General features: G+C 45.1%; 1 protein-coding gene across 18 annotated transcripts in view; it reads right to left on the bottom strand.

Moving 5' to 3' along the window:
- The window catches only part of ASAP1 (ArfGAP with SH3 domain, ankyrin repeat and PH domain 1), a 346,820-nt gene that overhangs the window by 68,314 nt on the left and 251,303 nt on the right, over window positions 1-27,203 (bottom strand). For 17 of the 18 annotated variants that reach the window (XM_055545753.1, XM_055545755.1, XM_055545751.1 and 14 more), the window contains 5 exons: window positions 15,207-15,281; window positions 14,675-14,724; window positions 9,565-9,694; window positions 8,087-8,172; window positions 400-475 (listed from right to left, as the gene is read on the bottom strand). In XM_055545753.1, the coding sequence (XP_055401728.1) occupies window positions 400-475; window positions 8,087-8,172; window positions 9,565-9,694; window positions 14,675-14,724; window positions 15,207-15,281 (417 nt within the window). Of the gene's footprint in view, window positions 1-399; window positions 476-8,086; window positions 8,173-9,564; window positions 9,695-14,674; window positions 14,725-15,206; window positions 15,282-22,903; window positions 23,683-27,203 lie in introns of those variants that run through there. The other variant, XM_055545770.1, reaches the window with a different exon arrangement.

Here is a 27,203-nt window from a genome sequence, read left to right as displayed (position 1 = left end):
CAAGCAAGCAAGAAAAAAAATCATAAATATCTGCTTATTCAGAGACAGTCACTTGGCTGCTTTCCTTCCAGGATAAAAATTTCTTTTTGTCTTTCTGCAACTGCTGACGAAAGAGCACTCGTGTGATGATACTCATTCAGAACCAATGGCCATCCACCTGCTCCCTGCCCTACCCTGCTCTTCCTACGTCCCAGAAACATACTCTGGAATATCTGACCAGGGATGATGTCTCTGAGTTAAACTGGAGGGGAAAAAAAAGTTTATCAGCCTTAGGTTTATGCTGACACATCACTTCGCCCTGTCTTCTTCTCTTTAGCGCTCTTAGAATACAGATGACAGATTTACTGTTATTTATCCACAAAAGCAAGTTAAAGTGCACGCATTTTATAAAGAACTTACATTATACAAATCAGCAGCCAGCTTTTCAATGTACTGTTTCAATTTATCAGCTGTTTTCAAACCATCTTGAAAGAAACTACAATGGAAAACAACAGAGATTTACCATTGGTTTTAAAAAAACAATATGAACCATAGTTACCTGAAAAATCTGAAATTTCCATAGGTACACATTTAGTCTACCCATATATCTAGACAAAACACTTACAAAACTAATTTCAGTATTTTATAAAGATGTACTGACAAATTATAGGCAGGCAGATTCTTTACAGGCTGAGCTATGAGGGGAGCCCAAATTATAGGCACCATTTGACCTATGTTAGCAGATGTCACATGGATACTGCAAGCAACAGCTATAGTCCCAACACTCTGATTTATACGAAGTACATTTCTTCATGGTTGTGCCAGATTTGAATTCAAAAGAGACAGACACATAAACCAGTGGAGTAAATGAAGCTGAACTGGACATTAAGGACAGCAATAAAGGGCAGAGGACAGTCAGCAAGGGTTCTGTTTCCCAAGATCTCTGTGTCCCAACATATTTGAAACAAAGGCTGTCGAATCCGTGGTACCAATGAATTCGGAAAGCTTTCAGTTCATGAAGACTCCCCAGCCACATTTCAAGTGCTCAGTCATCACGTGTGGCTGGTGGATACCAGGTGAGGCAGGAAAGAATATCAACACTTCCATCACTTCAGTATGGCAGAAACCAACACAATACCGTAAAGCAATTATCTTTCAATTAAAAATAAATTTAAAGAAATTTCCATCACTTCAGAAAGTTCTACTGGACAGTGCTGCTCCAGGTGAAGAAGAAGCAAACTGAGATCTGAACAGCCTGCTAGGAATGTTATAAAACACACATTTTTTATGGAGAAAGAGGGATGGTTTCAGTTTGAGATGGTATTGATAAAAACGTGAAGTTCTTTACCAGCAGTGAAGGAGGGCTGGAAGGATGGATAATCCCTACCAGTCAAAAGGCTGAAGACAGACCCAGGCAGTTTATGTGCCTACAGTTAAATTCTTCTGAACATGACACAGACTAAAAAAAGTCCACGTAAGGAGGAATGATTTTAATCTACAGTACGATCCAATGTTTGTAAACCAAACAAATCACATACGTAAATCCAGTAAATTTCTGAGTAAGGAGATCACGAGTCCCCTTCCCCCCGCCCCAATTTTTTTACCATTAGTGCCATTTTCTAAATATTTTCTTAAGATCATATATTACTCGGGCAAAATAAAATGAAAGAATCAACACTTAGCCTAGGATCCTGGACGAGGCTGAGCTGAGTCCCTCTCAGATGATTACTTTTAGGGCCAACTTCTGGTTTTTGGTGGGAAGCGGGGGTGCGGGTGGGGGTAGGGGAGCTGCTGGGGGCGAGAGGCGGAGGCCGCAGGGGAACAACGCAGATGCAGCCCCCGACAGTCCTCGTGACACCCGGTGGCCAGCACTGCGGTCAACAGAGCCCCCTGAGCCCCCGCCCATCCACGCTCCACGCTGCCGCCTGCTGGCTGGGGCTCAGAGCCGCAACCTCCACCGAGGCCCCGCCTCCCTGCGCCCTTCTCCCCTCTCTCTGACCTGGTTCCCTTTCAGCGGAAACGCCTGGCCTTAGGAGTAAAAAGAGTATGGTATTTTGCTCCAAACCTCACCGTATGTATAATAATCTGGGGTGGGTTACTGCCCTTGGCTGACCACGAGCATGCTTAGCTCCACCTGTGGACGCTTTCTGAACTTCAAAGGGCATGGGATGAGCCCCTACTGATGACCGCGTTCTGCTGGCTGGAGAGGGAAACACGAGTGTCAGCTCTGATGACCCATCACTCAACCTGGACCTGGATGCTTTCCCTACAGAAGTGGGAATTGCCGAGTGACATCCCACTTGTCCCTTGGCCAATTTCTCTGTAAGTTACTAAAATAATTTGGAAAATAGGTGATGATGTAATAATAATGGCAGCTAATGTGTAATTGGGTACTCAGTGCCAGTCACTCACCATTATGCATAATTCATGAAATATCCCTTTTTAAAGGTCTCTTTACAATCTAACAAAATAGGTAATTATTATCATTAACCTGTAAGACAGATAAAGAAATAGGCTCAGAGAGGTCAAGTGGGTTGTCTAGGGTCATCGAGTCATTAAGTGCGGAGTTTGGATTTGAGTATCCATTTTCCCATCTCTGGAGCATAGGTAATTAAAGCACAAGGCTGATCTGGGACCTAATCTTCGCTCTCCCACCGAATAACAGCATAATCTCCAGAGCCCTGCGCCTTGATGTCCTTATACAGGAAATGAACAGAATGGCATGGACCCTGGAGAGTTCTCATGAGCACCAAGATAAACTGCCAGGCACAGAGAAACAGCTCAATGCATGATGGCCACAGGCTGGCAAAACGGGCTTCTTCATTTTTCTGACCTTAGGGACACAGCAGGACTGGTTCATTTTTTAAAATAAGTAGCTTGAAAGCAATATGACCACATTTTAAAGATACTGGGTGCAAGAAAAAGGTAAGCTGCCAACTGATGGGCGGAATGACCCCTGCATTTACACTGAGGAGCTAAGACACACCTCCAGAGGCTGGGAGCGAGCACAGGGGTGCCCAACACCGTCACCCATCCATCAGGCAAGACACATCCTCCTTAGAACAACTCGGAACCTTCTTGATCCTGAGAGTCACCATGTACTTCGCTTCTGTCTTAAGTCACTCTAAGCAGTGATGGGGAAGGAAAATATTTTGTTCTTCCTTTTAATTTAAAAGAAAGAGAGAGCAGGTCTCCCTGATACTCCTTTATTACATGTACTGCTTGGCTTAGGAACAGGTATTGCTTGGCCAAAAGTTGAAAGATTCACAGAGCATTATTTTCATAAGTTAGGACTCCCTGGAACAGCAGAGAGTATGGTTCTATAAATTAAATTATAAAGCAAAAATTTTTAAAAAGCACCCTCTCACAATCCAACCACCAGTCCCTTAGGAAAGCCTGATTTCCAAGCTTTAGGTTTGGCTTAAGTCAGGTATTGATTCCCAGCTGTCTAGGTAATGGGGACATTTTCTCCCAGATATATTCTGTGTGTGTCCTGTGGTATTTAAGAAACTTGAAGGCACAGGGGCAGTGCAAGTACTAATTAACTGCAAACACATCTTGACAGTTCAGATCAAAGCGACGGTGGAGAGTGGTAGACTGGACTTGCACATGGAGATTCTTAAAAATACAGACGTCCAATTCCAGGCTTACAAATCAGAATTTCAGCATACTGAAAGCATGCACTCTGAGTGAGAGACCTAGGTTCAAGAGTTGGCTCTGCATCTTCCAACTGTTAAGTTTCAAGAATCTTTGTTTCTGTTTTGTTGGGGTTTTTTTCCCAGTAAAAAAAAGTAAGATAAAATTCATGTAACATAAAATGACACATCATTTTAAAGTGTACAGTTACTGTTGTGCAACCACTACCTAATTCCAGAACATTTCCATCACTCCAAAAAGAACACTGTACCCGTGAACAGTGACCCGCAATTTCTATCTTCCTCTATCCCCTAACAAACAACAATCTGCTTTCTGCCTCAAAGGACTTGCCTTGTCTAGACATTTCACTTAAATGCAATCATATCATATGTAATCTTTTGCACCTGGCTTCTTTGACTTAAAGTAACATTTTTTTTTAAGAAAATTGAAGTACAGTTGATTTGCAATGTTGCTACTTCCATGCATACAGCAAAGTAATTCAGTTATACATATAACATCTTTTTCAGATCTACTCTGAGTTCCTTAAATCACATGATAGAGTTTGCACTCTACTTCTTAAACCTGGGCTGAATTTGTGTCTAACTGTCTAACTGAACACATCACAAACGAAACAGTGCCATACTGGAAGCTGAGAAGTCAATCTTGTATGTCTCAACTTTTCGTCTTTCAGTAATCTGAACCAGTATGAAAACAAACCCAGGCTAAAAGGAGTTGGGCTAATATAGCCTGTCATCTCGTGCAATCAGCTAGCTGGGCGTCCCAATAACACTGCAGCCTCTCTCGGTGTCTCAGCTAAGACTACTTGCTGCTGAAACCCCCTTGGGCACGGATGACCCTCCTGGTGGCTCAGTGAGGCTGCCCTTCTACGTCTTGCTTGGACATCATCTCTGGAACGTGCTGTCCTGCAGCCCGTCTCCTTGGCTTACTCCATTGCATTGGCGGCCTTACCCCTTTGCCACTGCTGCTTTTAATTATGGTCCTGGCCACTGAGAGTGGTGAGGCATCACACTGGGGTTCTGATTTGCTCTCCTCAAATGACGAATGATAGTGAGCATTTAATCATGGGCTTTCTGGCCATTTGTGTATCTTTTTTGGAGAACTGGATATCTGAATTCTTGCTTTATACAGCACTCTCTGTCCTGGAGTTGTAAGAGTTCTTTATACATTCTGGACACTAGATGCTTATCTGATAAACAATTTGCAAATATTTTCTCCCCTTCTGTGGGTTGTCTTCTCACTTTATTAACAGTATCCTTTCACTCACAAGTTTTTAACTTCGAAATCCATTTTTTTCCCCCTGAGGGTCCATGTGCTTTTTCTGTTTTGACACATATTAATGGAGCATCTATTAAATGAATGACTGTGCCTTTGGGCAAGTTACTGATCTTTTCTGAGCTACAATTTCCTGATTGCTTTTGATAAATTCTAGCTGTTATTATCTGTAAGATGAAAGATGATAAAGTAATGTGCGTAAGTGCTCTTGAGTCTGCAGACCATAATGATACTTGCCACTGCTAGAAGGGGTGGCTAAGCAGTAGAATAATACATTTGTCTTGGAAACAGCATGTTACTGACAATGTTCATGCTGGCAAGTGAGGAGTAATCGGTGTGGGCGAGCTGAAATGAGTGACACGAGTTCTTTTCTGCTCCCTTTATTTTTCCACGGCAGCAGCTGTATGCCTGCCAGGTACAAGCACTACGATGAAAGATTATCAGAGCAAATTCATTTTGGAGCTCCACCTGACTTTATGTTAAAAAAATCATTTTGAGAACTGGAATCAGGCTCTCAGAATATGAAATTTCTCTTTTTAGATCTAAGTAGAATGCTTTACAGGTCCACTCTACATCTGTTAAGGGTTTGGGGAGATTGAATTAGGAAGAAGGAAGACGAGTCCTAGAAAGAAAGCTCCACTGGTCTCTCGCTGTACTGGCATCTGTGAGGCTCAACCTGGGGCGGCCAGGGTCGGATTACAGCATAGCCCAGTTCTACTGCTGGATGTCTTTGAATCGCTCTCCCTGCAGGGAGGTGTTCAGTGTGCAGGGTTTCCTCCTGCTGATCTTTCTCCGCCCTGGGGTAGACGCTTCTACCAGGCTCCAGGGTCCAAATGCCAGCCTTCCTCCAAGTCCAAGTCCAAGAGCCCCCACCGCCTTCAAGGAGCCCTCAGCAGTCTCTGTAGCCAGAAGTCTGTCCTCCTCTTGATTCTGTGTGTTATCAGTCATTTTCCAGCCATGTGATGATTCTTGATGGGCCTGACTTACTTCCTGCATCACACAATGAACTCCCAAGGGCGGAAGCCTTGTTACGTCACTGCATCATATAACCTAGCAAAGTCCCTGGCTTCTGCTAGGAGACTGATAAATATTTGTGGAAGGAGAAAAATACAAGAATCAAGGGAAGATGTTCTCCTTTTCACCTTTACCAACAAAGGCTAATATATCTTAGTTTACATAATGTCTTATTTTTGGAAAACTCCTGTTTGTTTAAGTAAAATCCTTCTACATGACTTACAGATTTTTGAGATTGAAAGAGATTTCTAAAATCAGGTGAAATCAGACTTGCTGCTCAATTGCTGTAATTGAGAGACAGCATCAAATCCTAACCACTGGACCACCAGGGAGCATCTCAAATATTGTGACTGAGAAGACAGAGATTCACTGATTTCTGCACAAGTTTCAAAGAAAGATCTGTGTTGAGGAAAACTATAACTGATGAAAGATGAAAGACTCCCCCTAAACTAAAATCAGGGAGCACCACTACACATTTCAAAGTTTCTTAAGCACCCTGCTGTGATAAGAAGGCAAAGGTTAGTCTGGGTATTCAACATGAGGCTTCTGCAGGTCAAATTATCTTATAAACATGAAACTGTTTCCATTTCACTGTATTATTCTTATATCTGAAACTTTCATAGAAAGTAGAATTTACTTTGAAAAGAGTAAAATCGAATTTATGTAAATAACAAGTTGATTGTTAAAAGTTTGATCTTCCTGAACAGAAACAATCCTGGATAATAAAAATGGTTCTTAATTCCATTTTGAATCACCTGAGCAGCAAACAGGCACAGTGCAGCAGGCATATGCATTTTCTCACTTAATTCTCGCATCTTCCCAAGATCTGAGGTGGGTCTACTGCAAACCTTAACCCCACCTGACCCCACCTGACCGATGATACTGCAGTTTAGAGAAGCGCCTGACAAGGATCACATGGTTACCAGAGCCTGGATCTGAAGTCCCCTATCTGCCCCACTCAAGCCTGGTGCTTTTCCCATCACGTTACTGCTGCCTCCCTTGAATGTTTCCGTTGAACACAAAGGTTTTCCTAGGTATGATATTATAAAAAAGAATACAAGAGATGACCAAAGGAAATTACAAAATTTAACTTCTTAGAGAGTCAGCATCTCATCTAGTATAATACTAACGACTTTTAGTCCAAGTATAGACCACTGCTTATGGACTGCTAACGACAGTAGTCTACATATGAGTAAGTATGAGCGCTGCCTGGGCCATTTTGGAATGTCCATGCACTATTTCTCTCTAAATTCCATGGATTTAGTACAGACTTGAATAGTAATCGGTACATTTGCAGGCAGAAATTCTACCATAAAACCCAAGAAAGCTAACCCAGAAAGCAAAGGAGACGTGATGAAGCCAACGTGGTGCCACAAGCATACTACAAGGGTGGCCCTGCACCACAAGCCACAGAGGGGCCCGTGTGGACAACCGTGTCTCCCCAAAACACAGCAGCAGCTACACAGGAACTCAAGGATGAACACCAAGTACCGCCAGCGTCCAGCGTATTCAGTTTCACTTAATTTAAAAGTGAAGTCGCTCAGTCGTGTCTGACTCTTAGCGACCCCATGGACTGTAGCCCACCAGGCTCGTCCGTCCATGGAATTCTCCAGGCAAGAATACTGGAGTGGGTTGCTATTTCCTTTTCCAGGGGATTTTCCTGACCCAGGGATCAAACCCGGGTCTCCAGCATTGCAGGCAGATGCTTTACTGTCTGAGCCACTAGGGAAGCCCTTAATTTGGATGATGCAAAAAAGGAAACAAAAACAGTCCCATGTAGGAATATGTTGTACAAACGACCCAATAACAGGTAAAATGCCAAGTTAAGTGGGGGAGGGAGGTTACTAGAAAGGCCTCTTTAGTAACAAAGTGACACAGCCGCCGTGCATTTGTCACGATAGCGCCACGGGCTGTCAAGGCCAATGCCAGAATCTGTAAGACGGCATTTAGAGAGTCCGAACAATTGCCCTTAATTCGAGTGACTGATTTACAGAAAACACGGAAGGTGGAAGACAAAACCATTTCTCAGCATCTGGCCATAGAGGGTCACGATAACAACTATGCACAGGGAACAAATGGAGGCCAGAAAGGAAAGCAGCAGCAAGGTGACCACATGACGGAGCCTTACATGGGCTGATGATTACGGCTGCAAGAGTCCACTTACTTGCACTGTGCGTGATAATACTTTATCAGGTTCTGCAGCAGATCCACACCCTTTTTGGTCTTGATTTCATTAACTTTAATGAGATACTGTGGAAATAAAACAGAATTGGACGTTGATCATTACAAAGAAGGCTCTCTGGCATGGGTATGGGTGCCAGATCACTGATCGTGAGTCTGCAGGAGGCTGGGCTGCAGCCAGACAGTGTGAGCTGACTTAGGCAATGCTGATCCGACAGTCACAAGTGTGCAACACAAACTGATTAGCATGTTAGCATTTTATAAATGCTTAAGATTAGTTTACTAGACAAGCGGAAACCAAACACAGCAAAACATTCTGGAATAATGGATTATCCCACCCCCCACCCCGGTTCAGTGGATCTCAAACTCATTATTCACATGGACAAAACCTGAAAGACGGACTGAAGGACAAATGGCATTCTCTTTAAGGAAACTGCTCTAAGATATTCAAACATTCAGACCAAAGAGGTAAATTGGAAAGTACTTTAGGTACTAAAAAGGGAAAGGAAAAAAAAAAAATAATGCACTTGGTTGCTTAGTTGCTTCAGTCGAGTCTGACTCTCTGCGGCCCTGTGGACCATGACGGCCCGCCAGACTCCTGTGTCCATGGGATTCTCCAGGCAAGAACACAGGAGTGGGTTGCCATCTATGCGCTAAACATTACTGGCTCTGATTTTCACAACTGGCCAAGATTTTCTGTTGATGTTGTTTGCTTCTTGTTCACTTGTTTATGGTGTGAAAGTGCTCATGAACAGATAAGCTCCCAGAAGGAGCTGAAGGCTGATGAGGGGGGTCAGAACAGAAATTTAAAAAAAAAAAAAAATTAAGGAAGAAAAACTTGAAACTGAGAAAATTCTATTTACTTTAATATTTTCTGAAAACTGCCACAAAAAAAAATTCCATTACTCAGTATCAGAATGAGTTGGTCTCTAGGTCAAGGAATGCCAGTGTTCAATGGGAACCCAGTTTGAGAACCACTGCTCTACATCTACGGTAACATGCTTTTCATTGCATCCCTCCCCCCCCACGAATTCAGACTTTCCTAAGACTACTTCATTTCAGTTTCCATTCAAACTGGACACAGGGTTAAAAACAAAACAAAACAAAAAACCATGCTGTACAACCTGTACTAGTTAAACTTAATATTCACCAGTGTTACCTCTCACCCCGTTTTGTTTTTTTTTTTCCACACTCACTCACAAGCAATATTAAAGTTCTCACCAAAGAATCCCGTTTTGGCTTAAAGAGCCCCCTAGGACCCGGGCTCAAAATATGAGACAACAGTGAGACGGCGGATCCCAAAAGGCTTGGAGAAAAGTGGAGATTAGAGAGTCCTTGAGAAACGGTCCCCTCCTGTGATCATCAAACCACAGCCCGCGCTTAAGCATAAGGACGGCTGACCAGCAGGAAAGGCGAGCGGGAACCGCACCCGAGGTGCAGGGTGCGCTCGGCCGTCCTCACCTCGCACATCTGGAGCTGGAAGAGGCGCCGCTCCTTCTCCATTTCCTCCGCGATCTCGGCGCCGGTGATCTCCGTGCGGATCATCCCGTGCTGCTTGGCGTGCTCCCTCTTCTCCTTCTCAATTTTGGTACTGTAACCGAAGCAGACGCCGGCATTTAAAAACCAGAAAACCACACTCCTGTCCTTAAGGACAGCCATTGACTCTTTCTTCATTACTAGAAGAGGCAGGGACTCTTAAACGGACAGCATCGATCAAAACTTGAAAATCTTAAGTTCAAAGAAGAGTCAACACATTGTATGGATTTCCGAGGACACTGCCTACGTTTTAACTTTGATCTCACCCTTGAGAGGGTTCACGTAAGTTCTCTTCCATGCTGGCTGGCAGCAAGTCACTGTGACAGTCTACTTTTTCTGCAGTAAAGCACTTTATATGATGCAAAAGAAATCAGGAGGTTGGAGGCCTCAGGCATATCTTGATTATTAATAGACTATAAGACTTGAGAGTTATTTCAAGAGTATATAATGGGTCTTTGGAGGCATGCACAAAAGTTAGCCAAAGGTAATATTCAATACTTCTCTAAACATAGGTTGTTTTTCACTCTCTAATGATGTTTTAGTTATTTAACCACCTGGCAATGGATTGTACACAGTCAAGATTTAGGAGAAATCCAAATCTCTTCTTTGGAATGCTATGAAAATGTTCTTCAATTGGGAGAGGGCCAGGAGGGAGCCAAAGAAATAAGCACAGAGAAAGCACATTAAACCAAGAGTACCTCAGGGGGATGCTTGGCTACAGCAGATAATATTTTGGTATCGATACCAATGGCCAAAGCTCTTTTTCTAAAAATCCATTTAATCTGAAAGCTGACTTCTAATTTCTTTCTTTCTAACTCAGACTTTCTTAATGACTTCTTCATTTCAGTTTTCATTCGACTGGTGGTGGTTTAGTCGCTAAGTCGTGTCTGACTCTTGTGACCCAATGGATCGTAGCCTGCCAGGCTCCTCTGTCCCTGGGATTCTCCAGGCAAAAATACTGGAGTGGGTTGCCATTTCCTTCTCTAGGGAATCTTCCCGATTCAGGAATCAAACCTGGGCCTCCTGCACTGCAGGATTCATTCAACTGGACACACGGTTTAAAAAAAAAAAATGCTATATACCTCAACCAGTAAAACTTAATATTCACCAGTATTATCTCTCACCAAAATTTTTTTCCCCACATTCACTCAAAGTGACATTAAAGTTCTCACTAAAGAGAGCCTATCATTTATCGTTGTGAAAGCAAAGACTGACCTAGCCTTTGAGTTTTCTTTTAAATTGCGGTGGTGGGAAATCAAACCCCAAGAAAGCCAATATCTTTGCCAACATACAACACAGTAGAAAAATTGAGCCATCAACTCAATGAAAAACTTACAAACTGGGCTGAGATTCACTGTAATACCCCAGTGTCTGGCATACCTAAGCAACTCTTCCATCATGCACCTCTCCAGGGGATCTTCCCAACCCAGGGTTAGAACCCCAGTCTCCTGCATTGCAGGCAGATTCTTCACCAGCTGAGCCACAAGGGAAGCCCAAGAATACTGGAGTGGGTAGCCTATCCCTTCTCCAGCGGATCTTCCCAACCCAGGAATCAAACCAGGGTCTCATGCATTGCAGGCTGATTCTTTACCAACTGAGCTATCAGGAAAGCCATCAGAGAAGAGGTGGTGTGCTCACAAAATACTGGGCCTACCATGGCAAGGAAATAGGTCTACCACTAGGGGGAGCCCCAGGGTGAGAGCCGCTCTGCTGACATCTCTTTAGTCACTCACTTGTGTCCGACTCTTGTGACCCCATGGACTGTAGCCCACCAGGGTCCTTTGCCTATGGGATTCCAGGCAAGAATACTGGAGTGGGTTGCCATTTTCTTCTCTAGGGGATCTTCCTGATCCAGGAATCGAACTTATGTCTCCTGCATTGCAGGCAAATTCTTTACCAACTGAGATACGAAGGAAGCCCCTCTGCTGACATAGGGGGCCCTGGAAGGATGTCTCCAGGAGGGCAAAGGAACTGACAGAGAATTTAATGATAATTGATATATCATCACCATAATAATATACATCATGCATTTGCTCAGCAGCAACATTAATAGGTATTGGACATCTGCTAGGATAATAAGAGTTTACAACAGATTCATGTACAACTAAGTACATGAATAAATGAGGCAATTGCTTCATTAAGAAAAAGCAAAAAAAAGAGAGTGGGAATTCAATCATAGCATACCTTCAGACTGACAATACATATTTATTTAATACCTGAGCCCTTTGTAAGACATATCAATAAATGGCCAGTAAGCAAACAAAGAGGTGATTCACTGGTGATCACAGAGATGAAAAATAAAAACAAAATTAAGATGGACAATCTCAAATGCTACTGAAGATGTGGAACAATGAGAACTTCCATACAACGATGGTGTAGTAAAAATGGGGCGACCACTTTGGAAACCTATTTGGGAGTTTTAAAAATGAAATTAAACATTCATTTACCCAATAACTCAACAATTCCCTCACTAGATATTTATCTAAGACAAACGAATCCACATTTGGACAAACGTATCCACAAAAAGACCAATGCATGAATGTTCAGGGCTTCCCAGGTGGCGCTAGAGGTAAAGAACTGGGCTGCTGATGCAGGAGACGCAGGAGACGTGGGTTCCATCCCTGGGTCAGGAAGATCCACTGGAGGAGGAAATGACAACTCACTCCAGTATTCTTGCCTGGAGAATCCCATGGACAGCCTGAGCACATATACATGTTCAACAATGCATATTTATACTCATGAAAATGTAATCACTGACAACTGGCTTAAAACACAAATCATTGTATTTATCTTATTGTACGAATGAGGAGGGGTTGGGGTGGAAGAGTGATGGGGATGGTTGTACAAGGGTGAGAAATCCTTACCTATCACGGCAACACAATACAGATGAACCAAGAAGGAACAGCAAGAGAAGCCTGAGGGGTGTGGGGAGAACTCAGGAGCTCCGCCCTCCTTGTAAGGACTCAGTTCTAGTTCCTTTCTGCTGTGTGCAGACGCCCTTGGGCCTGGCAGTCCTGTGAGCACTCAAGACCCACTTGCACAGGGCAGGACACGCGGGCCTGATGCCGTGGCCCACGGCCTTCACTCACCCCGGCTGGCCATTTCAGGAACCCGTCAGTTCTCAGCACCATTTGCCGCCGTCACAGCACATCAGAAGCATTCCTTAGGCAGCAAATCCTCAAGGATGCGCGTATTACATAAGCAGTTACAGAAGTGGTGTCGGGGAAAACATTTTAATCCTGAATTTGTTTTTCTTTGGCTTGTGTTTTCACTTTTTGCTGCCTACCGAAATGCTTTTATTCTCTCATGTTTATAGTTATCTAAGTTTATAGCCAAGATGTTTATTAAATGCTTTTAAATACATTTCTCCTCCCATCCCACCCCACCCCACGGCCTGGTGGTATAAATGTCTCAGAGTACTAATAAGAATCACTACGGATGGTGACTGCAGCCTTGAAATTAAAAGACAATTGCTCCTTGGAAGAAAAGCTATGACCAACTTAGACAGTGTATTAAAGACAGAGACATCATTGCCAAGAAAGGTCCATCAAGTCAAAGCTATGGTGTTTCCAGTAGTCATGTCCGGATGTGAGAGTTGGACCATAAAGAAAGTTGAGCACTGAAGAACTGATGCTTTCGAAATGTGGTACTGAAGAAGACTCTTGAGAGTCCCTTGGACAGAAAGGAGATCAAACCAGTCAATCCTAAAGGAAATCAACCCTGAATATTCATTGGAAAGACTGATGCTGAAACTTAATACTTTGGCCACCTGATGCGAAGAACTGACTCATTGGAAAAGACCCTGATGCTGGGAAAGACTGAGGGCAGAAGGAGAAGGGGCAACAGAGGATGAGAGGGCTGGATGGCATCACCGACTCAATGGACATGAATTTGAGCAAACTCAGGGAGACAGTGAAGGACAAGGAAGCCTGGCGTGTTGCTGTCCATGGGGTCACAAAGAGCTGGACACGACTGAGCGACTGAACAACAAATAATAAGAAAGGGATGTGGAAGAACGACCCATATAGTGTGAGGATGAGCCAGGTCTACACTGAGGTCTGATAGGCAGCGTCTCCCTGGTCCCATGTGATCACCCCAGGATGCAGGCTTCTGGCTGCAGCCATGCTATGCTGTTCTGGGGTCACAGACACCAGAGGGGAAGCCACACTTACTGGCCTTAGGACCTTCCGCAGCCCCTTAGCCTTTCTAAGCTTCTGTTTCCTAATTCACAAATAGGCAGTCCAAGGTGCACGCTGAGAGAGTGCTGTGAGGAGGTCATGCATGTAAGGCATTTTGCTCAGGCCCTGGTGGGCAGACGGACGTTACAGTTGTTTTGTTGCCAAGTCATGTCTGACTCTTTGTAACCCTGTGGACCATAGCCCACCAGGCTCCTCTGTCCCTGGGATTCTCCAGGCAAGAATACTGGAGTGGGTTGCCACTTCCTTCTCCAGGAGATCTTCTTGACCCAGGGAAAGAACCCATGTCCCATACATTGGCAGGCAGGATTCTTCACCATGGAGCCACAACACAAACAGTAGCTGTTTTTTTATTTCTGAGTTGCCATGTTATCCAGAAATGGGTAAACGGTCTATGCTGCTGCTGCTGCTAAGTCGCTTCAGTTGTGTCCGACTCTGTGCGACCCCATAGACGGCAGCCCACCAGGCTCCCCCGTCGCTGGGATTCTCCAGGCAAGAACACTGGAGTGGGCTATAGTTATGCACTAACTATAATGAAAGAAAAACTACAATAGTCATAGACCTATAACTTGACCATTAGTATCAGCCACGGACGCCAAAATAATCGAGAATGAAAGTACATCTCACTCTAGACAACCAGCATGGGAGGTGAAACCACTTCTAATCAGGTCAGCATACTCAGCCTCACGGCCCTTACAAGGATTGACCTGGCAGGGTTTTTCTCCTGAAGGAATTAGTTCAAGACTCTGTCCTTATTTTAGTTATTCTTTTTCTTAGAACACTTAAAACAGTAACAACAACAAAAACAACAACAACAACAATAAAAAAAACACACTTACAACTTCGTCTCATAATCTTTCCAAGCTTTGTCAAATGGCTTCTTGAGATCCTTAGAAAAGAGAAAATAAAATTGAGATTAAACGTGCTTTTGCTTCAAGGTGAATAATTTTCAAATCACATCTTAGCAGAGACAATTTCCGTTACAGGACACTGGAAACTACACAGGACGCTTTCAGGCACACCACGTGACTTATTACAGCCAAGAAAGCTAAGAAAGTTGTAGCTCAAGTGTTCCCAGTCAAAACTACGAGGCAGTACCTGGTGGTTCTGAGAGGTGGGTCCACTGGGGTGGAGCCCAGACTCAGCACAGACCACCCCCGCCCACCAATCTTCCCGACAGCATCTCATCTTGTTTCTCGGTCAATAACACTATGTGAGTCGGTGTGTTTCTTCTAATGACCGCCTTCCAACAACACTTCATGCTGAAAATGTTCAGAGTGCCTTTCAGATACCAGTGCCACTAGGATCTTCAAAGACAAACCAGATCGATCCTTTGAAGCTGAAGTGAAAATCGAATTTTGGAACACTCACGCCTTTGACTCCCTTCAGGTCTCCTTTCAACAAGGAATCCAAGGTGAAGATCACATTGTGGCTCAGGCCCTGGAGCTGAAAAGCAAAGACGGGAGACGGTTAAAAACGGGAGCGCACAGGGAACCGCAAAACCAGCTGATGCTCGGTGAGCGCCGTCGCCCCCACTCAAGTATAGACGCGATGAAATGAGGGCAGAGACCTCGATCGCCCTGCTCGCAACTGCATCCTCAGCGTCAGTGCCCAGGTTCTGTTGAGAAAGAAAGCTGTTCAGGGGTTCCTTGGTGGCGCAGTGGGAAGAATCTGTCTTGGAATACAAGGACACTGGTTTGATGCCTGGTCTGGGAAGATTCCCACACTTGCAGAGCAGCTAAGCCTGCTCACTGCAACTACTGAGCCCGTGCTCTAGAGCGCACGAGCCACGCTACTGAGCCCACGGGCTGCAACAACTTAAGCCTCTGCACCAGAAAAGAGAAGCCACTGCAATGAGAAGCCCGCTCAGCACGATGAAGAGTAGCTCCCGCTCACTGCAACTAGACAAAGCCCACGTGCAGCAGCAAAGACCCACCACAGCCAAAAAATAAACAGATCTGTGCGTTTCACAGTAGGTAAATTTAATCCCAATTTTAAAGAAATAATGTAGTCTCCTAGCCATCTAATTTACTGAAGTGATGTAAAAGTTGCTCTGTTGTGTCTGACTCTTTGCCACCCCATGTATACAGTCCATGGAATTCTCCAGGCCAGAATACTGAAGTGGGGAGCCTCTCCCTTCTCCGGGGATCTTCCCAACCCAAGGATTGAACAAAGTTCCATTGCATTGCAGGCGGATTCTTTACCAGCTGAGTCACAAGGGAAGCCCTAATTTACTACTTTTTAATAATCCACCTGCTGATGCAGGGGACACCGGTTGGATCCTTGGCCCAGAAAGATTCCCACATATGCCACAGAGCCACTAAGCCCAGGCACCACAGCTATTGAGCCTGTGCTCGAGAGCCCACCAGCCCCACTACTGAGCCCACGGGCTGCAACAACTTAATTAAACCCCTGCACCCGGAGCCTGGGCTCCACAACAAGAGAAGCCACCGCAATAAGCCCGCACACCTCAACTGCAGAGTAGCCCCTCCTCGCCGCAACTGGAGAAAGCCTGTGTGCTGCCACGAAGACCCGGCATAACCAAAAATAAATAAATTTAAAAAAAAAAGCAAACAAAAGAGAAAACTACTTAGCAAGTGCAACCTACAGCTGGAGGAGGGGTTTTCAGTGTTCTGGGGCAGTGGCCTGGGTCTCCTTGATTTTAGGGTGGAGCAGAGAGAAGTCCACAGAGGAGAGAGGGGGGAGGACTGTAACCAGCTGGGGAGCAGGGGCGCAGGGGGTGGGAAACCAAGGGGAGGACGGTCTAGTGTGCACACAGTCAGGAGAGCCAGGGCTGAGGAGAGTTTATGATACAGTCTGTCTTCAAGGAGACCCAGGCATCTCGGGGAAGTCAGTTTCAGCAGTGTGCAACCAAGACGCCAGGGACCCACAGCCCTGGTTTCACATGCGGAGGCCATGGCTTCCCTCATTTGAGAGGTCATTTTGTTCACGTTCAAGTGTATTGTCAGGTCGCCCAGCCACCCTTCCATAAATCATTGACCAAGTACCTATTCCATGACACCTGCGATGCTGGGGCTGAGAAAGGGGTGCCGCGATGTCTAAAATGCTGCCTGCCTCTAGAGAGCTCGCACCCGGGGGGCAGACACAGTCAGCACGCAGCCAACCTTACCAGAGAATGATGCCACGTGTTTATCAGCAGCGGAGGGAGAAACCGGTGTGTGAAGGAGCAAGGCTGACGATTACAGGCTCTGTGTGGGACCCTCTTAACCACATCTCTAAAGTGAGGATGTTACAACCTGTTGCAGGCGGCTGCTGTGACGATGCAGTGAGTTCACCCACGGGGAAAGTGCTAGTATGTTCCCTGGTACTTGGGAAAAGCTGAAGATGTGTTTACTTTGGAAATCCTACGGGATGTTAAATACGAATGAGGGCAATGTGGTGCTGAAGCTGCAACTTCAATACTTTGGCCACCTGTGCGAAGAACTGACTCATTGGAAAAGACCCTGATGCTGGGAAAGACTGAAGGCAGGAGGAGAAGGGGACGACAGAGGATGAGATGGTTGGATGGCATCACCGACTTGACGGACATGAGTTTGAGTAAGCTCTGGGAGTTGGTGATGGACAGGGAGGCCTGGCGTGCTGCAGTCCATGGGGTAGCAAAGAGTCGGACATGACTGAGCCACTGAACTGAATTGAAGGCAACGTGGGAGCAGAGGCGGAAGGGCAGGGCGGAGAGGTCTTCTCTCCTGCCCGAACACCTCCCTAGCTTTGGCCCGAGGTTCTCATCCGAGGTTTCCTGCAGCAACAAGTCACTCCGCGTCCTGCCCTCTCTGACCACCAGTGTGACACACGAGGAGTTTCCCACCACTAGAGGGCTTGGACCAGAAACAACCAACTCTCTTTTTTATTTCAAAGACAAAGAGATTCCTACCAAGACCATCTCACCATCAACCATGCAGAGGAACAGCTGGGCTGGCAGGCTAGATGCACAGTCCTCATTCCGGGGGGGGATCTGGGGTGCTGGATCTCAGGGCATGGGGTGAAAACGACCTCAGATATTATAACGGTTTATGGCTTTCCAAAGGGTCACAGTATGTAAACTGAAACAGAATACCATAGTGTTCAAATTTCATGGGGGAAGTTATTAGGAAAGAAGTAAGCTTCCCTGGTGGTACAGTCTATAAGAATCCGCCTGTCAAAAACACTCTCTGACATACATCACAGCAGGATCCTCTATGACCCACCTCCCAGAATATTGGAAATAAAAGCAAAAATAAACAAATGGGACCTAATTAACCTTAAAAGCTTCTGCACATCAAAGGAAACTATTAGCAAGGTGAAAAGACAGCCTTCAGAATGGGAGAAGATAATAGCAAATGAAGCAACTGACAAACAACCAATCTCGAGAATATACAAGCAACTCCTACAGCTCAACTCCAGAAAAATAAATGACCCAATCAAAAAATGGGCCAAAGAACTAAATAGACATTTCTCCAAAGAAGACATACAGATGGCTAACAAACACATGAAAAGATGTTCAACATCACTCATTATCAGAGAAATGCAAATCAAAACCACTATGAGGTACCATTTCACACCAGTCAGAATGGCTGCGATCCAAAAGTCTACAAGTAATAAATGCTGGAGAGGGTGTGGAGAAAAGGGAACCCTCTTACACTGCTGGTGGGAATGCAAACTAGTACAGCCACTATGGAGAACAGTGTGGAGATTCCTTAAAAAACTGGAAATAGACCTGCCTTATGATCCAGCAATCCCACTGCTGGGCATACACACTGAGGAAACCAGAAGGGAAAGAGACACGAGTACCCCAATGTTCATCGCAGCACTGTTTATAATAGCCAGGACATGGAAGCAACCTAGATGTCCATCAGCAGATGAATGGATAAGAAAGCTGTGGTACATATACACAATGGAGTATTATTCAGCCATTAAAAAGAATACATTTGAATCAGTTCTAATGAGGTGGATGAAACTGGAGCCTATTATACAGAGTGAAGTAAGCCAGAAAGAAAAACACCAATACAGTATACTAACGCATATATATGGAATTTAGAAAGATGGTAACAATAACCCTGTGTACGAGACAGCAAAACAGACACTGATATATAGAACAGTCTTATGGACTCTGTGGGAGAGGGAGAGGGTGGGAAGATTTGGGAGAATGGCATTGAAACATGTAAAATATCATGTATGAAATGAGTTGCCAGTCCAGGTTCGATGCACGATACTGGATGCTTGGGGCTGGTGCACTGGGACGACCCAGAGGGATGGAATGGGGAGGGAGGAGGGAGGAGGGTTCAGGATGGGGAACACATGTATACCTGTGGCGGATTCATTTTGATATTTGGCAAAACTAATACAGTTATGTAAAGTTTAAAAATAAAATAAAATTAAAAAAAAAAAAAAAAAAAGAATCCGCCTGTCAATGCAGGATACACGGTTTGATCCCTGGTCCAGGAGGATTCCACATACTGCAGAGAACTAACCCCATGTGCTATGAACTACTGAGCCCAACACGCTGCAACTATTGAAGGCCACAACCCCTAGAGCCTGGGCTCCACGAGAGAAGCCGATGCAGTGAGAAGCTGGCACACCGCAACTAGAGAGTAGCCTGCCCCGGGCACTCTTCACAACTAGAGAAAAGCCCATACAGCAACAAAGACCCAGCACAGCCAAAAATAAGTAAGTAAAATTATTAAAAAAAAATAATAAAAATGCTCCCTGGGATGGAGGCTTGCAGGTAATAATGAAAAAAAAAAAAAAAAAGAAAGGTGAAAAACACTGGCCTTGGATCTGAGATGGGGAAAAATAAAGATTAAGAGGATTCACTCTCTGTCCTGGACAGATAGCTAGAATAATATTTTGTCCTGAGTCCTCAACAATCTCATTCCTGGGCCACAAGCCCCCTGCATCCCGCTACCCTGTGGTCTTGGCACTTGGGGTCACGTCCACCTTGTGTGGACGGTGCTAAGTGAGGTAGGGACCTCCATTAATCAAGGCAGAACCTACCTATCCCCTGTTTGTGAAGATCCTTGCATTACTTTCTTCTCAACCTTTATCACCCTAACCATTTATACGTGTATTTGTTTCCTTATGTATTTTGCTGTGTTCCCAACTTGAATGTGGGCTTCCCTGGTTGCTCAGATGGTAAAGAATCCGCCTGCAATGTGGGAGACCTGGGTTTGATCCCTAGGTTGGGAAGCTCCCCTGGAGGAGGGCATGGCAACCCGCTCCAGTATCCTTACCTGGAGAATTCCCACGAACAGAGGAGCCTGGCGGGGTATAGTCCATGGGGTCACAAAGAGTCAGACATGACTGAGCGACTAAGCACAATTTGAATGCAAACTCTGAGAGTGTGGTCTGCGTGTTCACTGCTATGTTTCCAGAATTTAGAACACTGCCTGGCACCCAGCAGCTACTCACCAAATATTTTCAGAATGAAGGAAACACAAAGTCACCTGTGTACAAGGTTCTTCTCTACAGGAATGTTCAGATTGATGGCAAGTTTAGTATTTATTGGACTTCCCTGGTGGCTCAGACGGTGAAGCATCTACCTACAATGCGGGAGACCCGGGTTCAATCCCTGGTTTGGGAAGATCTCCTGGAGAAGGCAATGGCACCCCACTCCAGTATTCTTGCCTGGGAAATCCCATGGATGGAGGAACCTGGTAGGCCTCAGTCCATGGGGTTGCAAAGAGTCAGATGTGAATGAGCAACTTCACTCACTTCACTTAGTATTTATCAGTAGAGGACCAGTTAATAAATTATGGGAAGTTCTACACAATAGCCGTAAAGATGATAAAGTTTTTTTATGTCTGACTTTGGAAATGCCTCCAAGATAAACTGTTTTGTGATAAAAGCAAAGTGAAAAACAGTATTCATGATGTATGAGGATTTGTATGAAAAGAGGGAAGAAAATACAGCTACGCTCAAATCACATCAGAGAGGACACAGACTGCACCGCTGACGGTCCCTTCCGGGGTGGACACGGGTTGCAAGAGAAGCCTTTACTGTGCACCTTCTGCATCTGGGGGAGGTGAGGACAGGGATAACCTGGCCGGTGCTATTGATTCAAGTAAGGTGAAAATTCTAAAACAGAACATGAAGAGACAGTGATTATAAACCATTTTGAACTATGAGTCCCACATCAAGGCTTTCACCAAGGCCCCTTATCCTTCGGGAAATAAAAGCAGGAAAAAACAAAAAATACATAAATGTCCTTGCCACTTTGGCCTGAAGGCTGTGTTACAAAATAACAATAAGAGTCATGAAACTCCTGGTTTGTACTGAATTTGAAGGCTGTTTGGAAGGAAAAGTCCCTTAGAAGCCAGGTACTGACCACACAGCGAACGCCAGCCCCACGCTCCGGCCCTGTCATCGTGCTGAGGCACCGGGCAGCGTGGTGGACTGTGGTTTGCAGTGATGGAAAACCCCGAGACTTAAGAATTTCTTTGTGGTTATCTGCACATATACTCTTGGGGGCTGATAAGAAACCAAGAAGGCAAAAATACCACATATTGTGAATTCAGAATCTTTCCAGTGATGAGCCTATGAAAAGGCCATAGGAAAAAACAAATTTAAACGTACACAAACTCTTCTTACTTCCTGGGAAAAAGTTGGTTCATTTACAGAAACTGGCAAAGGAGATTGTGTGAACAGTAACTATTTATTTTTATAAAGATAGGGAGAGAAGTCAAAGAGAGAGCAGAGCAATCTCAAGAGAAGTAAACTTTTAGGACATATTTGGGCAAAACTAAACTTCCTTCCTGGGATTTCCCTGGTGGTCCAATGGTTAAGACTCTGAATTTCCACTGCAAGTGGGCCTGGGTTCGATCCCTGGAAGGGAAACTAAGATCCCACCTGCCACCTGCTGCAGCAAAAAAAAAAAAAATTAAAATAAATAAGTAAATACATTCATGACAGAAATTTTAAAAGAACAATTTCCTTCCTTGGCCATCTCAACCAATACTCTCAGATATTTTAAGGCGTTGCTTGTGTGACAGAGATGGATCAGGTCGCTTCACAGTTGTAGGATTCTGTCATTTTCCTTTTTTTTTTTTTTTTGCTAATTTCCCAGCTCTTTCAGGAATCCTTTTCATGGCCTTGGCAAACTTTTCATTGCAAAGGGATATATAACAAAAGCACCCCATGGGCAACGCAGTCAACGTGACACAGTAATAATATGGGTGGACAGACTTCTGGTATCACCTTCATAAGCCTCAGGGTTTTAAAAGAAGCCTTTCAAATCCATCATATAATCACTTCCTATTTATTTTACTGAGGTCCTATTGATTACTCCACTCCCATTTACTCCCAACCCATTTCCTTTATCAATAAAGTTGAACTAACATAAGCTCTTTGTGATTCAAGATTACATAAGGTGGAAGGGCATGTTTTTAAAAGTACATCTTTTCCATTTTATTAAGCGCATAACACACTAAAGCCCATTTCAGGAGTGATGTTTAGTTGTGGTAAATACTTGGGCTTTCCAAACAAACTGTTGTTTGTTTCCTTCCTTACAAAAGAGCAATTTCCCCTGTGAGCACACATATCAAGCCCACCAAGGAACCCGGGGTAAATCAGACAGGGAGTGGCTGAGGGCTACCATTCTGCACAGTGATGCAAAAGTAATTTGTTTAAGCACATAAACTATGATTAATATTGGCTTTGAGAAAAACATTTTGCCTACAACTGCTTAAATGCTACCAGACATTATACAAACTGCCCTTGTAATTCCAGCCACTAGAAAAGGCTTCATGAACGGTTTTCCTGGGTATAAAAACACACACACCCCCATGCCCTTAGTTTTTCTTTACCCCTGTAGAGCTTTGCTAGGAAATGATCTTGTTATCTATTTGCTGATTACCGCCTATCTTTTCTAGAAGGTATGCTTCCTAAGGGGAGGCGGCTCCTCTGTTTTGTTCACTAACTGATCAGATCCCAACACAGGAGCCGAGCGGCAGCTGTAGGTCTTCACACTCCAAGGCAGCTGCTGGCTGGCCGGTGTGGGCCTGGCGATGGGGTGGGGCAGTGACTCAGCAGCGCAGCTCTGCAGACGGTACCCCCAGGACACCTACAGCACCAACCTGCACATGCGACTCTGTCAACGAACGAGGACGTAATCCGCTTGCTTTGTCATCCTGCATTACTTCTGACAACCCCTCTTCACTGCCCACTGGTTTCTCTTTCTCTTTCCCCTCTGCAGACAGAAACAGTTCCTCTGAAAGTAAGGCTAATGCGAATCTGCTGACTTGCTCAGCACATTGGAAAATCCAATTAAAGTAATGAGCCAGCTCCCAGCCGTTCTGCCGTTCTGCCGAGGTTCCCTGGTATAAATTAGGTCTTCTGGCTCGTGTGTTAACTCCTTCCTGCCCTGCAGAGTGACTCACCACCGTGAAGCTGTTTTACCCTGGTGCCCGGGCATCAGGCCGTCTTCCAGGGCATTTAAGATCCGGAGGAAAGAGTTCTTGGCAGGAGCCGCAAGGCATGAGGCCATGCATCACTCCTGGCCTGTGGCTTTGGGAGAACCGCCTGACTTGCTGACTTGGCTCCCTGATTTGAAAATGGGCGTCCTGGCGCCTTCCTCTACGAGCCCGAGCCAGTGTGCGGGGACCAGGGCCTGACGCCAATGAAATTCTTGCTTCACTGCAGACACACAGGGTTGCCTGCTTCATTGGCGGCTCCTGAGAACCATGCAAGGTGTGTTCAAACACTCTATTAAGTGGAGGCATCAAACCACAAACCAGGTCTGACACTAAAGGTAATGAACTGTTTACCTCACTGTCTTCTTAGAGGTATCAGAATGCTTTGAAAACTACAATATACTATATATGTGAATGAACAATCGTTATCAGCTATTACTAACCTATTAAGCTAAGGGAACGATTGAGGGCAGAAGGAGAGGAGGGCGAAAGAAGAGGACAGGCCTGGATGGCATCACCGATGCCATGAACTTGGGCAAACTCTGGGAGATGGTAAGAGACAGAGAAGCCTGGCATGCTGCCGTCCATGGAGTGGTGAAGAGTTGGACACAACTTGGCGACTGAACAACCACAAAAGCATATTGAAAAGCAGAGACATTACTTTGCCAACAAAGGTCCGTCTAGTCAAGGCTATGGTTTTTCCAGTGGTCATGTATGGATGTGAGAGTTGGACTGTGAAGAAAGCTGAGCGCCAAAGAATTGATGCTTTTGAACTGTGGTGTTGGAGAAGACTCTTGAGAGTCCCTTGGACTGCAAGGAGATCCAACCAGTGCATTCTGAAGGAGATCAGCCCTGGGATTTCTTTGGAAGGAATGATGCTAAAGCTGAAACTCCAGTACTTTGGCCACCTCATGCGAAGAGTTGACTTGTTGGAAAAGACTCTGATGCTGGGAGGGATTGGAGGCAGGAGGAGAAGGGGACGACAGAGCATGAGATGGCTGGATGCCATCACTGACTCGATGGATGTGAGTCTGAGTGAACTCCGGGAGTTGGTAATAGACAGGGAGGCCTGGCGTGCTGCGATTCATGGGGTCGCAAAGAGTCGGACACGACTGAGCGACTGAACTGAACTGAAGCTTTATTTTATTTGGTTGTATATGCATTAAGGGGAAACAGATTCTGCTCAGAGGTCGAGGGGTGAGAGGTAATGATGCTTCTTCATCCACTGCTCAGGGCTTTGTAAGTGCAACCCTCACAGCCACCAGAGTGCCCTGTGCGCACACGGTCAACCGGGGGACGTGCACTCGGCCAGGCTGCACTCGGGCAAGGCATTCAAGGCCACTCCACACGCTGCCAAGGGGGCGTGACACGCAGACACTGCCTGCAATGCATGCAAAATGCCTGGCACAACACAGACTCTTAATAATAAAATGTAACCCCGTTTATTTTCTTAGAATTCTTTACACATGAAAAGCTCAGCAGTAATGGTGGAAAAAAATCTAATGATAGCACTTCAGATCCTGAAATAGGTCTTCTGAGGCTGGAGGAGTGGAGGGGAGACTCCCAAGTGTCCTTCAGATTACACCACTATTTCCTTTGGTAAGTTTCAGAGTGGTTTCCCTGCTTCATCCTCCTATAAAACTGCAGGATAATGTACCATGTTATACCCTGCTCTAACCTAGGCAGCCTGAAATAGTTACTAAAATGACAGATGGCATTGTGTTTAACAGATGTTATCTAAAATTACTGGGGCTTGCCCAGGTGGTGCAGTGGTAAAGAACCTGCCTGCCAATGCAGGTGACACAAGAGACCCAGGTTCAATCCCTGGGTCGGGAAGATCCCCTGGAGGAGGAAATGGCAACCCACTCCAGTATTCTTGCCTGGAGAATCCCATGGACAGAGGAGCCCTGTACAGTCTAAAGTTATTGCTTGAGACAACTCTCTTAAGATGAGCCTTGGTCTCACCCAATTAATGAGGAAACAGGCTGAGAGAGGTTAAGCCACCTGCTCAAGGTCAAATGGTAAGTAAAGGGGTCGGTCAGCATATTAATGAAGGTTTTCACTGACTCCAAAGGCTGTTCCCTTGTGCTCTGCCACACTGTCAGACTGAGATTTTAAAGTGCTTATCAGACCACATCAACCTCTTCCCAGTGAACTGGCTTCACGCGCCCCCTCCCAGTGCAGGTTGGCCCCCGCACATGTCCTAGGCTCCCCCTCCAGGTCCCACAAGCCTTCGACCACTCCAGGCCTCCTCCGTTTCTTGACCCATCACGTTCTCTCCACCGGGTACCTGCTGGGCCTTCTGTCGGGACCACTCTTCCCTCTGGCTGCCAGCAAAGCAGGCTTCCAATGTCCAGGCCACTTCCTCAGGGAGGTCCTGACCGGTCTAGTTCTAGACTGATCGCTTCTCCCTAATCTCCCATTACTCTCAACCAGGCAGATCAGGTTCTCTTTCAGGACAGTCTGCATTTTAGAGTCAGTTGTTTGTGTTTTTTCACTTTCTGGAGCAAAGCTTCTTGAGGACAGGGGCTCTGACTGTTTTGTCGACCACTGTGTTACATCAAGTCCTCAGCATAGACACAATATATATACGCCGAGTAAAACACTTGTTGACTTGAGTAAACGGATGAAAAAATGAGATTGACCCAGGCTCCCTGCATTGGGAACATGGAGTCTTAGCCACTGGGCCACCAGGGAAGTCCCTGGGCAGCTCTGCTTTAGGGAGCTGTAGGCTTCTTACGAAACAAAGGTTCTTAGGCTACCATATTTTACAAAACGGGAAAACATTTTCAAAGTATATAAATAAATGAAGAATGGAGTTATAAAACAGCACTACAGTATGAGCCCAGTATTGTTTAAGTATTGTATGATATGTAAAAGGCAAAAGAAGAAGGGGACGGCAGAGGATGAGATGATTAGATAGCATCGCTGACTCAACGGACATGAATCTGAGCAAATTCCAGTAGCGAAGGAGAGGGGAGCCTGGAATGCTGCAATTCATGAGGCTGCAAAGAGGCGGACACGACTCTAGCAAATCAACAACAACAATTGTATGATAAGAACTAGTCACAGGAAAACAAGATGTATGTACAGACAGAAAAAAAACGTCAGAAGCTAGCTTGCTAGCTAGTTCCCAACCCCTTAACGATAGACTGTAAAGTGATTGGTGATTTTTATTTTACTCTTTTTCCCCCTGCATTTTCCAGGTTGTCAACAATGAACTGGCTATTACTTTTACATAGGCTGTTATTAAAAAGAAATTTGACACAGAACCACAAGAGGGCGATATAATTACCCAGAAGCTTATTTCTCATTTAACTTACTTATTATTATAAGATACAAAGCAGGTGGTGTGTATAAAAGTAAAAATAATTAATAAGGCAGTGGATTTGGATGACAAATGTTGTATCTTCTCTATAACACTAGGGAGGGCTTCCCTGATGGGTCAGTAGTAAAGAATCTGCCTACAATGGGTTGCAAAGATCCCCTGGAGAAGGAAATGGAAACCCACTCCAGTATTCTTGCCTGGGAAATCCCACAGGTTACAGTCCACGGGGTCGCAAAGAGCTGAACACGACTTAGCAACTAAACAATGACAACAACATATCACTAGGGAACCCGGCCGGGCTCTCTGCCCAGGACAGCAATTCTTACTAGTGGTTCCCAATGTGCAGTCCTCGGACCAACAGTGTCAGACCAGGTGGGAACCTGTTAGAAACAAAATCTCCAATCTTATTAATCAGACTCGGGGAGGGGGGCAAGAGGGGACCAACAACCCGCTTTTAAACAAGCTTTCTTGGGAAGATCAATGCAAGGGCAAGTTTGGGCCCTGTGGCCTTAGCTGTTCAGAGTAGAAGGAAAACCAAAGTTCTGTTAGAGAAGAAAGCCTTACAGCCAGAGAGTGGGAACCACTCGCCTAAGGCCTGAGGCATAATTCCTATGAAGAAAGAACAGAGGTGAGTGA

Source organism: Bubalus kerabau, chromosome 14 (genome assembly GCF_029407905.1).
Source record: "Bubalus kerabau isolate K-KA32 ecotype Philippines breed swamp buffalo chromosome 14, PCC_UOA_SB_1v2, whole genome shotgun sequence".
In the NCBI taxonomy this organism is placed as follows: Eukaryota; Metazoa; Chordata; class Mammalia; order Artiodactyla; family Bovidae; genus Bubalus; species Bubalus kerabau.
The sequence above is the reverse complement of the archived record's forward strand: the minus strand, read 5'-3'. Positions and strand labels throughout refer to the sequence as shown.